General features: G+C 38.7%; 1 protein-coding gene across 1 annotated transcript in view; it reads right to left on the bottom strand.

The window, feature by feature from the left end:
- Positions 1-602: 602 nt before the first annotated feature.
- LOC133523958 (5-hydroxytryptamine receptor) overlaps positions 603-15,111 on the bottom strand; it is a 229,752-nt gene continuing 215,243 nt past the window's right edge. Inside the window, exons 4-6 of the mRNA XM_061859690.1 lie at positions 12,758-12,891; positions 2,685-2,794; positions 603-1,835 (exon numbers count right to left, since the gene is read on the bottom strand). Of these exons, the coding sequence (XP_061715674.1) occupies positions 917-1,835; positions 2,685-2,794; positions 12,758-12,891 (1,163 nt within the window). The 3' untranslated portion in view covers positions 603-916. The remainder of the gene's footprint in view (positions 1,836-2,684; positions 2,795-12,757; positions 12,892-15,111) is intronic.

Genomic DNA, 15,111 nt, shown 5'->3' on the forward strand with positions numbered 1-15,111 from the left:
CATTTCCAGAAAGTGTAATCTAATTTGAACCTTAAATCGGAATGCTAAAGTTGAGATTCTAATGGCGCGTATGTGGTCGATAAATCGTACTATGCTTGGAAAAGGGTTAAGACATACCTACATATTATTATTGTTTATTTTCTTGTATCTTTTTACTGAGGTATGCCAATAAAGAGTATTCTATCTTATGTCTATTATAAGTTATTATGATTCGTTTGGTACACAATTAATACAATTACAATCTTCATGAAGTTATATTATTCGTGACGGTATTTCTGCACTGTGGCGTTCGATTTTGTCAAAGCATATTAGCCTTGATATTTTCTTCTTAACCTCGTAAATTGGGACAAGTTTTCCCTGCTCAGCTTCTGCCAAAGGCCCCGAAACTGAATTCTAAACTCGTCAAGCTGATGCGGAAGCTAATTTCACATTCGTGTTCAATTTCACTTCGATCAACAGTAATTGTACCAAACTGGCGCTTTGACGGCCGTCCAACTTTTGTGTACCAACTTCCCGCGCCTAACTTTTAATGTAAGAACCATTACTTTCCGCACTCGAGCGCAAAATTGGTATCTGAAAACCAGGGGAATGAAAGTCTTCGCTGCGATATAATTTATTATATTTATTTAGTAATGTCACTTGAAACAACTCAGGAGCGAGCGGCGGCAATGCCCTGGACTCTCGAGCAACGCCGTCGCGGCTTACAATTTTATAGACTATGATAACGGTTTAAAAAAAAACAATATATTCAACATCCTCTATCGTATGTATGTACTGATATATTTACAAACTTCTATGCTTATTTACACTAACTAACAACGTTTAATATATTTGAAATATCATACACGGAGTATAGTCCATTTTCTAGCAGCCGGCACCCTTCGGCTTAATTATATACATAGTAGGGGCATTTTCGTTAGAATTTTTTATTGCGGCCTCGTCGGTGAGTGCCGAAGAGGATCCGGGCGAAGGCCTGGCGGAAGTCAGGGCTGAAGATAGTGTAGATTACCGGGTTTAGCGTCGAGTTGAAATAGCCAAGCCAGAGGAAGAAGCTGGCCAAGTAATCACTGATCACGCAAGAAGAACAGATAGGCATTACAAGTGCCATTATGAAGAAAGGTAGCCAGCAGAACACGAAGGCCCCTGTTATGATTGCAAGCGTCTTAGCTGCTTTTCTCTCTCTCTTCGCTTCTAGCGACTCCTTCTTTTCCCTATGCGAGGGAGCGGGAACGATAGCGCGCTCCGCTTTCGACCCATTTGTAACGGTGGAGGAAGACTTCTCAGGTGAAACGGAAGGCGCTTTTTCGTTGATCGTGAACGCAGTTGTGCGAGGTTCCTCATCCAGGGTATCTACAGTGGAAGTGCTTTGGCCTTCAGTGAGGAGAAGCGAAGCGGCTAGCGCTTCGGTCCGCGTGCGTTGATTGCACTTCTTTAAGTTGAGGAACTTTTTCTTTACGAAGCGCCTGTCTCTGGCGGATTGTACTGGTCTACCAGGAGTCGTAGTGCCGTCAGCTGACGTCGGGCGAGGGGGGGGCGGTTCAGTCCTCCTTCTGATTCGTCGTCTGGCTGTTTGGAAGATCTTCCAATAAAGGATGAGGATGACGGCAAGCGGTACGTAGAAGGTGGACATAGTGGCGAAGATTTGGTAGGCTAGGTCTTGGCTGACGAGGCACTTCTGCTGCTGGGTGATGCGGGCGAGGTAGTCGGGGTCCTTCCAGCCTAGCTGCGGGGCGAGAGAGACCACGAGCGCGGCGCCCCATACCAGCACGATCATCGTGAAGATGCGCCGCTCGTTGCGGTTGTGGATGTAGTCGACATCCGTCACAGCCCAGTACCTAGTGAAAAGTGGGATTTTGTTAATGCAATGAAATTGTTAATAATGTAAAGTTAAAACGAGGAAAGCAACCTTTCTAAACTTGGGTCACATATATTGTAACTAGCCCTAACACAGGCTCCGGTCTTTTTGGGCTGTTACTGCACACTATGTCTTTAAACGCTGATTTCAATTAAAATGTATAATTAGAAATAGTGAAAGTTTACTGTATATATTTAATGAATAATAATAATAAAAAAAATCTGTAAGTAGTATCTATTGGAAGTCGCAAATTAAGTTGATAAATATACCTACTTAGTAAATATTTTATAACCTCCGTTAAAGATAAAAGGAGAAAAGTAAGTAATAAAATAACGAGCGTCAAAGAGACATCCCAAGAAGGGTACAAAAGGCAAGGGATTGAAGATATACAGATGCCTTATGGCAGATGGTAGTTCTGATCGCCTTCGATCGAGTGCCAATTACACTGGCATGACCTCATCACAAATCTCGTGCGTATAATAATTATTTTGCGGTACGCGCGGTTAAGCTTTGGAATAAGATACCTCCCTCCTTGGCAATCGCAGTCCGTAGCATCGCTTAAGGGGCAGTTAAAGAAGCAGTGGCTATCGGACCAGAGTAACTTGTTTTGTGACTATAAATAATTATTTCTGTGGCATTACTGCCGATGCTGAATGCGTTACTGTCGCAAATGTCAAAATCGATGTTGCTGCCCGGAATATCGACTTTTGTGGCATCAATGCAGTCGGCAGCAATGTCACACGACATTACTTCAGCAGAAATGCTGGTGTAGTCTGACGCCGAATGGTACCTTAATGAGAAGGTTTGCCTTTTATAGAGAAGAGTTTACCTATCTGTAGCTATAGCGACGAGGTGAAGAATGGAAGCGGAGCTGCAGAGCACGTCGCTGGAGGTCCACATGTCGCACAGCTCGGGGCCCAGGATCCAGCCCTGGCTTACCTGGCAACATAAATAATCATTATAGGTATAGACACGACAGTTGAATTCGTCATCCCCCAAGCACACAATTCTCTCAATTTAAAAAGACATTTTGAGATAACATGAAAGTTGACATGAACATTCAAGGAACATATATTTCTGTGACTGGTAGTAGTTACCGTTGCTAGAAATTTTAATAAGAATAAATTTTACATATAAATCTACTTCTATCTTCTTCTTTTTATAACCATTTTTAGAAACGTAAACTAAAACCCGACAATATTGTAAAAGTATATTTTCTAAATCGAAAAATCAATAAAAATCAGATATGGATATATCTATATAGCGAAAAAGTTTATGCCAAGCGTGTAACTTTGTTTGCAATTTTTGGTGGCGGATACGTGTTACTGTCTAGTGTATTTTGACGACCGGTTTGGCCTAGTGGCTAGTGACCCTGCCTACGAAGCTGATGGTCCTGGGTTCAAATCCTGGTAAGGGCATTTATTCGTGTGATGAGCTTGGATATTTGTTCCTGAGTCATGGGTGTTTTCTATGTACTTAAGTATTTATAAATATTTATATATTATATATATCGTTGTCTAAGTACCCTCAACACAAGCCTTATTGAGCTTACTGTGGGACTTAGTCAATTTGTGTAATAATGTCCTATAATATTTATTATTTATTTATTTAGTGTATGTACACAGTATAAGGAAGGTGTTTTTTTTCGACCCAGTAGTCCAAAATGTTGTAAGCCTCGTTCGTAATTCAAAATCTCGGACGCATTTGCTCGTCGGCTACGGTCCGCCCGGGCACGCCCCGCCGCAAACATGCTTAAACCTGCTTAAATCTGTTGCGTCGTCACTTGTTTTTACTCCCAGATCCACTCATTTTTTTGATCGAAGTTGAACCACACGGGATAAAACGGTGTACACTGATATATATTTGCATCATAAAATATCGTCAACCAAAATCCAACAGCGGCACAACAAAGCATTCTAAAATATTGTATCGTAATAGCATGCAATATGAACGCCAGCATGCATTGAATGCATTGAATAGATATTACATTACTGGCATACCAGCTGGCCAGTCGGGTGGAAAACTCGGGTTTGAGCGTAAAGGCGTATTCAGGTTTCATATATATTTGATATAGGTTTGATAGTAACTATACAGTAAATAAGTAAGCTTTGAGTGTTCACTCCATACATAGATATAAACCTAAAATAAGTTAAGTGAGCTTTCCGAAATTTTATTTATGATAAGATTTGGTCTTAGTAATCATCAAGGCTATATTAATAATATGTTAAGAAGTAGCTCCACACCACTATACACTAACCCCCCCCCCCTCCCCCACTAAAGAACAAAGTTTTAAACAATATGTATGCCCCTCCCATCAGCTGGCGACGTCTATTAAGTAAGGAAAGCCATGTATGGAGTAAGCACTCTAAGCTATTCTCTATGATAATACTTGGTTGCAGATAGTCTGTATGTGTACAAACTCTTTATATTATTGTCGGCCGTTTTATACTCGACATCTGATATAATAAGGTACTATACACCAACACGCACCACACTTTTACATAATCCATACTACGACACTTATTATTATTTTATAGGCATGCTACTAACTATTTATGTATATATATGTTTTTTTTGTTACATCGTTAATCTGTTCGTGATCTGGGTTCTAGCAGAATTATCAGTGCTTCACCGGAAAGAGTGGAGCGTATTACTGAGCCAGAACCCTTTTGTTTTGCTGCAACGCACACAGCACACATTACCTTTTATTGATGCTTTTTGTTCTTTATACAATTTTTATTTTGGTGTTGCTATTGTTTGTATTATTTTTTTATTTTGTTGTGTGTATTGTGGCAAGCGAATAAATGGTTTATCTATCTATCTATCATAATAACCTATTAGTAGATGGATATTTTAAAGATCCCATTTTGCTTCGCAAGTCCTCCTTTTAACTTACGAAGATTGGTATTAATTTAGAATATATGAAAAAAAAACGTAATAATACTCGTAACGCCAGGTTTGTAAAAAACAAAACTCCAAACCGATCACATTTCTATCCAAATCTAAGGTATACAATGCCTCCATCAAGGGCCTATTTTAGATATAAGCTAGTTATAGTAATCATCTGTATATATCCATTATGTATATTGTTATTGTAAATAAATACTGTTATTAGGTTATTATTATAACGGCATTACTTCTGAGGCCTTCAAGCGGGCACTGCTGATACTGTCAATTGAACATTGAACATTCTCGCGACAGTGTATAGCGAAAACGAACGCCAATCAACTTAGGGTAAAGTCAGACAGGTTTTGATATCCCAGACGGTGCAAGTGTCAAGTAAACGTCATAATTTCATAGAAGTTTGACGTATAAAATAACCCATGCACCGTCTGGGCTATCAAAATCGCTGCCAACATATCTTGATTTGACATTACGACAATAGAAAAATCTCTCACTATAACCATTTAAAACTCCACATTAAAGTGACATGTATCGATCAAATCTGCATACCAATCGTGCCTAAGGCAAAACTGACAATGTATGGTGAGTAACGGATAGTGGAAAGGCAAATCTGTGTCTATTAACAGTGTACATTGACAGCTTTGCCCGCCAGGCACGATTGTTAGGCAGATCTAACGGGAAAATGTGCGTGTGGCTAGCTCATGTAGCCTTTTGCATCCTGTCATCGCATTGCATGAAATTTTAAACCCCGGCGTGTACATTTGAGTTTTTCTGGAATTATGTATCCAATTATTAACATCTGTCACTTACTTTTTGTGGAAAGAAAACATAGTGACTAAACATACATACTCGTAAGTACAGTCAGCTGCAGAGAAAAGGTACGCCCCCTGCATATACGATTGTATGCAAAGGTGCTAAGCGAATAGAATACTATTCGAAAACTATACATATGTAGGTACATTTATTTTTAACCTACTTGAAAATTAAAGAGGGCATACAATAGCCATGTTACGTATGATTCTAAAGCATCAAATAGGCCCCTGAATATGCTTCCCGATGGCTACTCGGGCGGAAAACTCGGTCGATACGAGGCGAAGCCAGAGGCGTCAGTTTGCTTGTCCACTTAACTTCACTCTAAACCCTTGTACAGTCAGCATCAAAAGTAGCGGATGAAACAACGCGCCAAAAGTATCTGACATCCCAAATAACTTTTCCAAATATAGATAAATTTCTAAAATTCACATTCCAAAGTTCTATATTAAAGATATCACTTTATGTTAAGCTGTTACAGAATGTATCTACTTATGAAGCGTTATTTGATGCACTACTTTATATAAGCGACAATAACTTTGAAAATAGAACATAGTCATTCATTGTATGATAGTCATCAACGTGCTCACTAGCGCCACTGGCGTTTATTTTTAACGATAGATATTTAAAAAAAGGGGCCGCTACGTACTGTATTTTGTATTTAAGTACCTTTTGAATACATCAAACTAGTTTTTATGTTGCTTAATTCGTCGATCTAGTATGAACTCAAAACAAAAACAGCCGTTTTAACTTTGGACGCTTAGATTGACGTATCCAGCAACGTAAAAACTATTATGATGTATTCAAAAGGTACTTAAATACAAAATACAGTACGTAGCGGCCCCTGTAGGTTTGTTTTCTTCTCTTTCTCTCACTGAACGTAAGTGTGCAGAATTTCAATTTGTTGTAAGTTTAAAAAAATAGTAATCGCCGCCCTCGAAAATAACATTGCGCATTTTTAAAAGCAATTTGCATATTTTTTTTAGCTTTTGGAATAAATTGTTACAACTTTTAAAAGTGCGTTTTAGACCTATGTACGTGATTTTTTTTTCTATAAAAGTAAAAGTCAAAAAATCAGGAATTAAGTAAATAAATAAATATTATAGGACATTATTACACGCATTGACCAAGTCCCACAGTAAGCTCAATAAGGCTTGTGTACTTAGACAACGATACATGTAATATATATATTGCTATCTAAAAAACGGTACAATTTTTAAAAACTGCTATCTGATCCTTCGGCACTTTAAGATTCGTTTTAACCAGAGACCTGATACCACATTTGAGTGTCAGACTTACAGATAAAGACACAAAAATATATTTAGAATATTTTATAAAAAAAAAAAAAAAAAATATTTATTTCAGATCAAAGATCCATATTATGTTAGTACTTATACTCTAGACTTAATAACTATGTTAGTTTGAGCAAACACATAAAATAAAAACAAAACAAAAACCAAATAAAAACAAAAAACTTCCTATTTGGCCCTTCCAATGGCGACTTCGACCCAGTATTTTGTTGTAGGGCAGTCTAGGCTTTCCGACAATGTCCTGAGGAGGCTATTGCCACTGCAACTCACTCGCCTAAGTAATGATCCAACACGCTTGCGTCTGATTGCGAAAAAGTCATCACTTCGCGCTTCCGCAAACATGCTAGATGCACTACAGTGCTTGGGCAGTCGCAACAGCATCCTCAAGACATTGTTATACTGGACCCTCAGTGCGTTGTATGACCTTTGGGTAAAATTTACCCACAGACTGCAGGTGTAGAACGTCTGACAGTATGCTTTAAAAAGCGTCATTTTGACTTGTTCGTTACACCTTGCAAATCTGCGGGCAATCATATTAACACACACCGCCATCGACTTTCTCTCCCTCTCAAGGTCTAGGTCATCCTTCAGATCTTCTGTAAGGATATGCCCCAGGTATTTGAACCTCTTTTTAAAGAAAAAAACCTTTTTATAAAGCTTCAATGTGAAATTTCGTGAAAATATAAGGGATAAGTTTTTAAGACAGATCTGATACCTCTTTTGTGTGTTGAACTTACTCTCACCACTTAGGTTGGCGCCTTTTATATTTTTTATTTAAAGTAGCTTTCTTATTTATAGAAAAAAAGGGTTCTTAGAATATAGTTTCAATGTGGGTATTTCTATTAGGGTAGACCCAGGTGAATTGGATCAGACTAGGTACTAAAATATTGCTTATGACTGGTGTTGCAGACTAAGAAAAGAGATCTACGGTGCTATTTCAGTGCGCTCATATAACTGCAGTATTTCAAATATAATTTTTAATCAATAAATGGATCTTTAATCCCTCCCTTTAATCCGTGCTGCCTTAGTCAACCGACTTCTATAACAATCACATAAAATATATTCTCCTAACCTAATACTCAAATAAAATCATATAAATTAATCAGTGAATCGGTCGTAAAACTTAATCGACACAAGGTATCCCGAGGCGTTGTTTGCTTGTCCACTTAAGTTCACCCTAAATCCGGGGACCTATACAACGTGTCACGGACATGTACAAACTGAGATTAAAGGTAAGCCGGCTTAAATTGTGATTTAATTGTTATACGTAGGCAAAGGGCCCGTTATGAAACACTTTGTAAAATTAACACAAGTTTAGTTAAACGTGTTTCTTTAGTTATAAACTGAAATAGATGTGATATGATGATGATGATGCATTCCTGATACCTATCCCTCATTAAAGACATATGGCTCGCAGAAGAATTTTCCATTGGTGCGATCCTGAGCGGCTACTTCCAGCTCTTTCCAGCCGAGTCCAGTTGAGCCAATCTCCTCAACTGATCGCCTCCATGTGGTACAAGGCCTCCCCGACCGTCTACTGCTAGTTGAATGCCAGCGGAGACCCTGATAGGCCAGGTGGTTGTCCAGTCTAGGGAGCGCGTGATCCAACGCCATTTTCTTGGTTGGTGTGTACCAAAGACAAAGTGACTAAGCCGGAGGGCTGAGTCTGGACTGGAGAGTCCAGAGGCCAGCGTACCGTGTAGCGTACCGTCTACAGCGTACATGGTTACAATACATTACAACTATATTAAAGGCCTGTTTCACAATATCCAAGTAAATATCTGAATAAGCTTCTTGCCACTTATCTGATAAGTACAGTCATCGTTGCTGTTTCACACTCTTTAAATAAGCTTAACAGGTAAAGTGCTAACTTTTGCAGTTTTCGTAGCGCTACGCTCGTAGCCGATCCCAGCGTTTTCCCGCTTTGTAGAGGAAAGCGACTACGAACAGAGAACCCTCCGAGCGAGCTCCCGGTAGCCAATGTGTTAATTTATTTGTTAATTAGCTATCCAATACTTTACTTCGGCATTTTTAGATGGACTACTGGAGCCCAAGCCGTTCAACTATCAAATAAAATAAATAAATAAATATTATAGGACATTATTACACAAATTGACTAAGTCCCACAGTAAACTCAATAAGGCTTGTGTTGGGGGTACTTAGACAACGATATATATTATATATGAATATTTATAAATACTTAAATACATAGAAAACACCCATGACTCCGGAACAAATATCCATGCTCATCACACAAATAAATGCCCTTACCAGGATTTGAACCCGGGACCATCAGCTTCGTAGGCAGGGTCACTACCCGCTAGGGAAACCGGTCGTCAAAATAACAAACATTTATTCAGGAAATAGGCCACAGGGGCACTTTTACATGTCCATTTTTACAATCAATAAAAATTACAAAAAACAATTACAAATATGGAATCGATGAAATACTTTATTAGAGATGTATACTGTCTCTATATGTCAAATTACACAAAAAAATAGAAATTTAAATTTTGCGCCTTTTTCTACTGACAAAGTTGTATAACTGGCTAACGCTTTATTTCATTTGTCTATAAGACATCGGAATTAAATTGAAGTGAGGTTTAGACTAGCAAGGAACTTGCATGCAATTTTCATTACATTGCGGTATCTGATTAGTTTACCTTAGTAGACGGCAATATAATGTAAATCCCGACCAGAAATATATGATCACTGTCAAGAGGGCGCTTTTATTCTTATGCAGAGTGACAGTACAGTTTAATATGAAATTTTTTGTCCCAATGAAATTCCGCAATATGGCGCGTGATCATACATTACTGGTCAGGCTTTGAATTGCATGCAAGTTCTTCCTAGTTTAAGCTTCGCTTAAACATGTCATTTTCAGAGCATTTGTATTAACTCGTTCTCTAACGCGTTCAACACCGTTGACCATGACATTCTCCTTGCTCTGCTCAAACTCATGAACGTTTCGGAAACAGCCCTTAACTGGTTCGCAGCCTACCTGAGGGGCCGCCAGCAGGCAGTCCGAGTTGACCGGTCCTTGTCTGACTGGTGTGACCTGGTTGCTGGCGTGCCTCAAGGAGGAATTTTATCCCCACTTCTATTTTCCGCCTTTATTAACTTTATTACACCTAACCTTTGCTGTACCTACCATCTGTATGCTGATGACCTGCAACTCTATGACCAGTGCCCCGTGACTGACCTTCAGACTTGCATTGAGAAACTTAACCTGGACCTTTTACATATCCAGCAGTGGTCAAACAAGTTCGGCCTTTTTGTAAATCCTTCCAAGTGCCAGGCCATTGTTATCGGTAGTTCCAGACAGCTTGCAAGAATAGACTTGGACGCGATAACACCAGTAAGTTTTGACGGCACTCCAATAAGGTTCAGTCAAAGTGTTAAAGATCTGGGTGTTCTCTTAGATAGTACTCTGAGTTGGAGAGTGCAGGTTACCGAGATCAGTCGAAAGGTCATGGGTTCCCTTCACGCTCTTAATAAATTTAAGCACTTCCTGCCTATCAAAACCAAAGTTTTATTAATTAATTCCCTTATCCTGCCCATTATTGATTATGGTGATGTGTGTTATCCGGACTTAAATGAAGAACTTCTCGACAAATTGGATCGGCTACTCAATAACTGCATTCGCTTCATTTTTTGCCTTCGTAAATATGATCATGTCTCATCTTTTCGTTCCCAGCTCGGCTGGCTCCCCATTCGTCAACGACGCAATGTTCGCATGTTGTGTACTCTTTTTTCTGTGTTAAATGATCCTCATTCTCCTGAATACCTTAAGTCTCTATTTCAATACTACGGCGTTACCCGGGACCGTCAACTTCGCTCTTCCGGCAATATGTCTCTATCTATCCCTCTTCACCGCACTGGGTTCATGTCGAATTCGTTTTCCGTGCAGGCGGCCCGTCTTTGGAACGGACTTCCCTACGGCATCAAAAATGCTCAAAATAAGTTTGCATTTAAAAAATCCTTACGTGCTTTCTTTGCTAGCAGAATGAAAAAATAATAATGTATGGGTAAGCTCTATATGTTTTGTCGTTATTTATGTATATATTATAAGAAATATAAGTATGTATATTTATGTATGTATGTATTATGTATGTATGGTATGTTATTGTATTATATTTGGTTGTTGTTGTTAAAGTAGCACCGCCCACAATCTCTCTGCTTTGCCTAAAGGTTGACTGGTAGAGAATGCCTCATGGCATTAAGTCCGCCTTTTGTACTATAAGGTTTTCTTTTGTGCAATAAAGATTAAATAAATAAATAAATAAATATTACCATATTATTAGCAAATTTCCTACATTTATTAATTTAAGTTTCCCTTCTGTGCCTATTAATCGAAAATTGCAGAACTATCCTAACATGCCAATCAGTCAACCGGTCGGAAAACACACCAGATCGATATTGAAAGCCAGAGGCGTTGAGGTTTGCTCGACCACTTAAGCTCGCTCTAAACCCTTGTCCACAACATGTCATGTACAGTCAGCATCGATAGTAGCATGAACAACGCGCCAAAAGTTTCTGCAACCCTTGATAACTTTCCCAAATAGAGACTAGTGGCTCTGTGAGCTGTAAATCTCAAAATAAGCATTTTAAGCTTAAAAAAGTAAAAAAAAAAACACTTTGTTAATCGTTATCAAAGCGATGTCACAGTGGTCTTCAATGCCATAGTCTGTGACTTAAGTTTTTTTTTCTTTATGTCAATATTCACTAATTTGAAAGGTTCCGTACCATTATCTAAAAATCACTTTTTTGTTTGGGAGCCCCCTTAAATATTTATTTTATTCTGTTTTTCGTATTTGTTGTTATAGTGGCAAAAGAAATACATAAGCTGTAGAAATTTCAACTGGCTAACTATCACGGTTCATGAGATACAGCCTGGTGACAGACGGACGGATGGACGGACGGACAGCGGAGTCTCAGAATAGGGTCCCGTTTGATAAAATGTTTGAGAATGGTACAATACTTTTCACTAAGTATTTTTGATGCTGACTGTGTCATCTACAATACAAACATTGTTGCCTGACTATTTGTAAACCTTACTGCGAAGTTACAAGATTCATCGATGCCATTAAACTTTGCGCTTAAAAGAGACTCAAAAACAGTATGTACTCGACTCTGGACTTAAACGACTCAGATTTTCTTTTACACGTGCTGGGAAACTTCTTGAACATGTGACCTTGCCTGTAAGTCCGTTTAATTCTATCATTATTTGTGCGACAGACAAACAAACAAACATTTATTCAGCAAATAGGCCACAGGGGTACGTTTACATGTCAAATTTTACAATCATAAAAATAACATAATACAATTACAAATATGGAATCAATTGAATATTAGATACTTTATTAGAGATGTATACAGTCTCTAAATGTCGAATTACACAAAAAAAACATGATAAAAATACAAACAACAAATACTTAAATTCATTAGAGATGTAAAAGTCTCTAAGTGTCAGCGATAAAATAAAAAAATACGATTATTAAAATATCCTTAGAGATTGAAAGGGTCTCCAATACTTGAATTTTTATATAAATAATTAAAAGACATGAAACTAACGAACAGATAAGACCCGAATGAAGTGTCTCACGTTAATGCCACTCACACAGAGATGGAAATACAGGATACATTTACACTGTTTTGTTATACTGTTGTACTGTCTTCCATCTCGGTCGCGCAAATACGAACTTAAAGGTAAGGTCACATGTTCAAGAAGTTTGTGTGCACAGACTAAACGAGTCGAGTTCTTCCAATGTTGACTCAAAAGACTCGAGTTCCTACTAACACTAGTCAACTTTGGGACGTTTACATTACATGTCATATTTATGTATAATTTAGGAACTACAATAATATGAATACTCACTTCGTACACAGCTCCCAGCGGCATGACCAGACACGCCACCATCAAATCGGCCACGGCGAGCGACGCGACCAAATAGTTCGCTACGTTCTGGAGGTTCCTCTCGATTATTATTGCTGCTATCACGAACACGTTACCTGGAAACAAATGTACTCTTTAAGGATATTTTTAACCGACTCCAAAAAAGGAGGAGGTTCTCAATACGACTGAATTTTTTTTTGTATGTACCTATGTTACTCGATATCTCCGAGAATCGTGAACCGATTATCAATTTTTTTTTAATCGAGCGGGTATAAGCCCGAGATGGTTCCGTTGGCACCAAGTTGGGGTCTGATGATGGGATCTTGGAGAAATCGAGGGAACTCTTCAAATGTTATAGGTACATGTCTGGCGCTTTTGGTAATTTCTGAAGGCGGTTTTATACTGTTATAAAATCCAGACGCTCAAACGCCGCAAATATGCTATACGGACGAATACGAGTTTGCGGTGCTTGCAATAAAAACTCAGAGGGCCTACCATGAACCACGTTCGACGTGTTGCCTCCCTGTCAAACTTACGTACGAATTTACAAGCGCGACAGAGAGGCAACATGTCGAACGTAGTTCGCGGCAGTCCCTCGGGGCTCATGGTCATCTGACACAAAAAATCATAAATTAATTTGGTTTGTTCCCTAAGTTGTGATGGAAAACGATGAATAGTCAGTGATGTAAGTCAAAGTCATATTGCCTCGCATGAACAGTTTGTTCTACATGCAACGTCGAGCCTTTTTATAAACTTCTTGGATTTAGCTGAACTGGACCGCGGCTCGGGCCAGTCGGGCGTGTAGGAATAGGGATACTAAACCGTAGTAACCGTACTCAACGCTTCCCATACATTACTGGGACGCACCAACCATGCGAGCGGCTAAGGACGGCCAACTTATCACTTGTTTAATGGAAAAATAACATTTGCCTTTTTTACAGTACCTATACACTAGTACCCAGAAAAGTATATTTATTTTGTGCTAAGCAAGCGCTTGCTCGAGTTTTCAAAGCATTTTATTTAAATTGAATAATAAAATAGAAGTAGTATATTTGCAACCGCTCAGGACTCTACAAAGTAAGTACCTGAGCTATCAAAACATTGGGATACGAGTACGGTCACGTCTGAAAATATCGATACGAAAAAAGTTCATATATTAAGGTAGTGTATTTCTATGCATTTTAACAATTTCTCTCCTATTTACAAATTGTAACATTAACTTCTATACATTTTAATAATTTTGTCGACCGGGGTTTGAATCCCGATAAGGGCATTTATTCGAGTGATGAGCACAGGTATTTTGTTCCTGAGTCATGGGTGTTTTCTTCGTATTTAAGTATTATATTTATCGTCGTCTCACTACCAACAACACACATCTTCTTGAGTTTACTTTGAGGCTTAGTTATTTTTTGTTAGAATGTCCAATATTTATTTATTATAAAAAACAATTAACGATTGAATCAGATTATAAGATAGTTTATAGCTACAAACTAACTGCAAAACAATACGGTTTCTTGGCCTTGAAATGTTGAGGCAGCCAGTCAATATTATAAAGGTGACAGTCAGATGGAAACTGCAGCTGCCAATAAAACTGCCGCAGTGACGGACTGAACGTTAGATCACGGCAGTAACGTAACAAAGAGCATATAATCACTACGAACGTATTAACAAATGTCACTCATTTGATCAAGGAATTTAACAGAGACATCGTCCGCATTAAAGAAGAAGAAGTATTGCTGCAACAGCAATACAGGGGCCGTTGTCCGAATGTCACCTTTTTATAAATAATTAAGTCGCCGGATAAAAGCCTGAAGGGGGAGTGATTAATTTTCGAAACAAAAAGCTTTATGATTTTTAAACACTTTCGCAATGCCTGAAAAGCTTTTAATCGAGCGCTGGTAATTAAACTTTTAGGCTCATTAATTTCCCCGTTCCGGTCATTCATCCGAGACATTCTCATCGCAATCATCGAGTCAACGTCTCAGGGGAACCAGTTATTGTGTCTTTATTTATAAACTGATGTATTTTTATTGTTTGATAATAAATACGTATACGTAATTGTTTTTATTATAGACTATCTTGTGCCCCACTGCTGGGCAAAATGCCTCCCCTGTCTTCGCCACTCATCACGGTTTGGTGCATGCTCCAGTCAGTAGCTGCAAAAAGCATCGATGTCATCTCGCAATCTCTTTTTTGGTCTGCCTCTGCCCCAGCTAATCTGCGGTGTGCATTCGGTACCCAATTTGGCCCACCGATCCCGGTGTATACAGCAGACGTGTCCCGCCCAATCCCACTTAAGCTTACCGGCTTTAGCACCCACATCTATACTTAGACTG

Source organism: Cydia pomonella, chromosome 13, assembly GCF_033807575.1.
Source record: "Cydia pomonella isolate Wapato2018A chromosome 13, ilCydPomo1, whole genome shotgun sequence".
NCBI classification, from domain to species: Eukaryota; Metazoa; Arthropoda; class Insecta; order Lepidoptera; family Tortricidae; genus Cydia; species Cydia pomonella.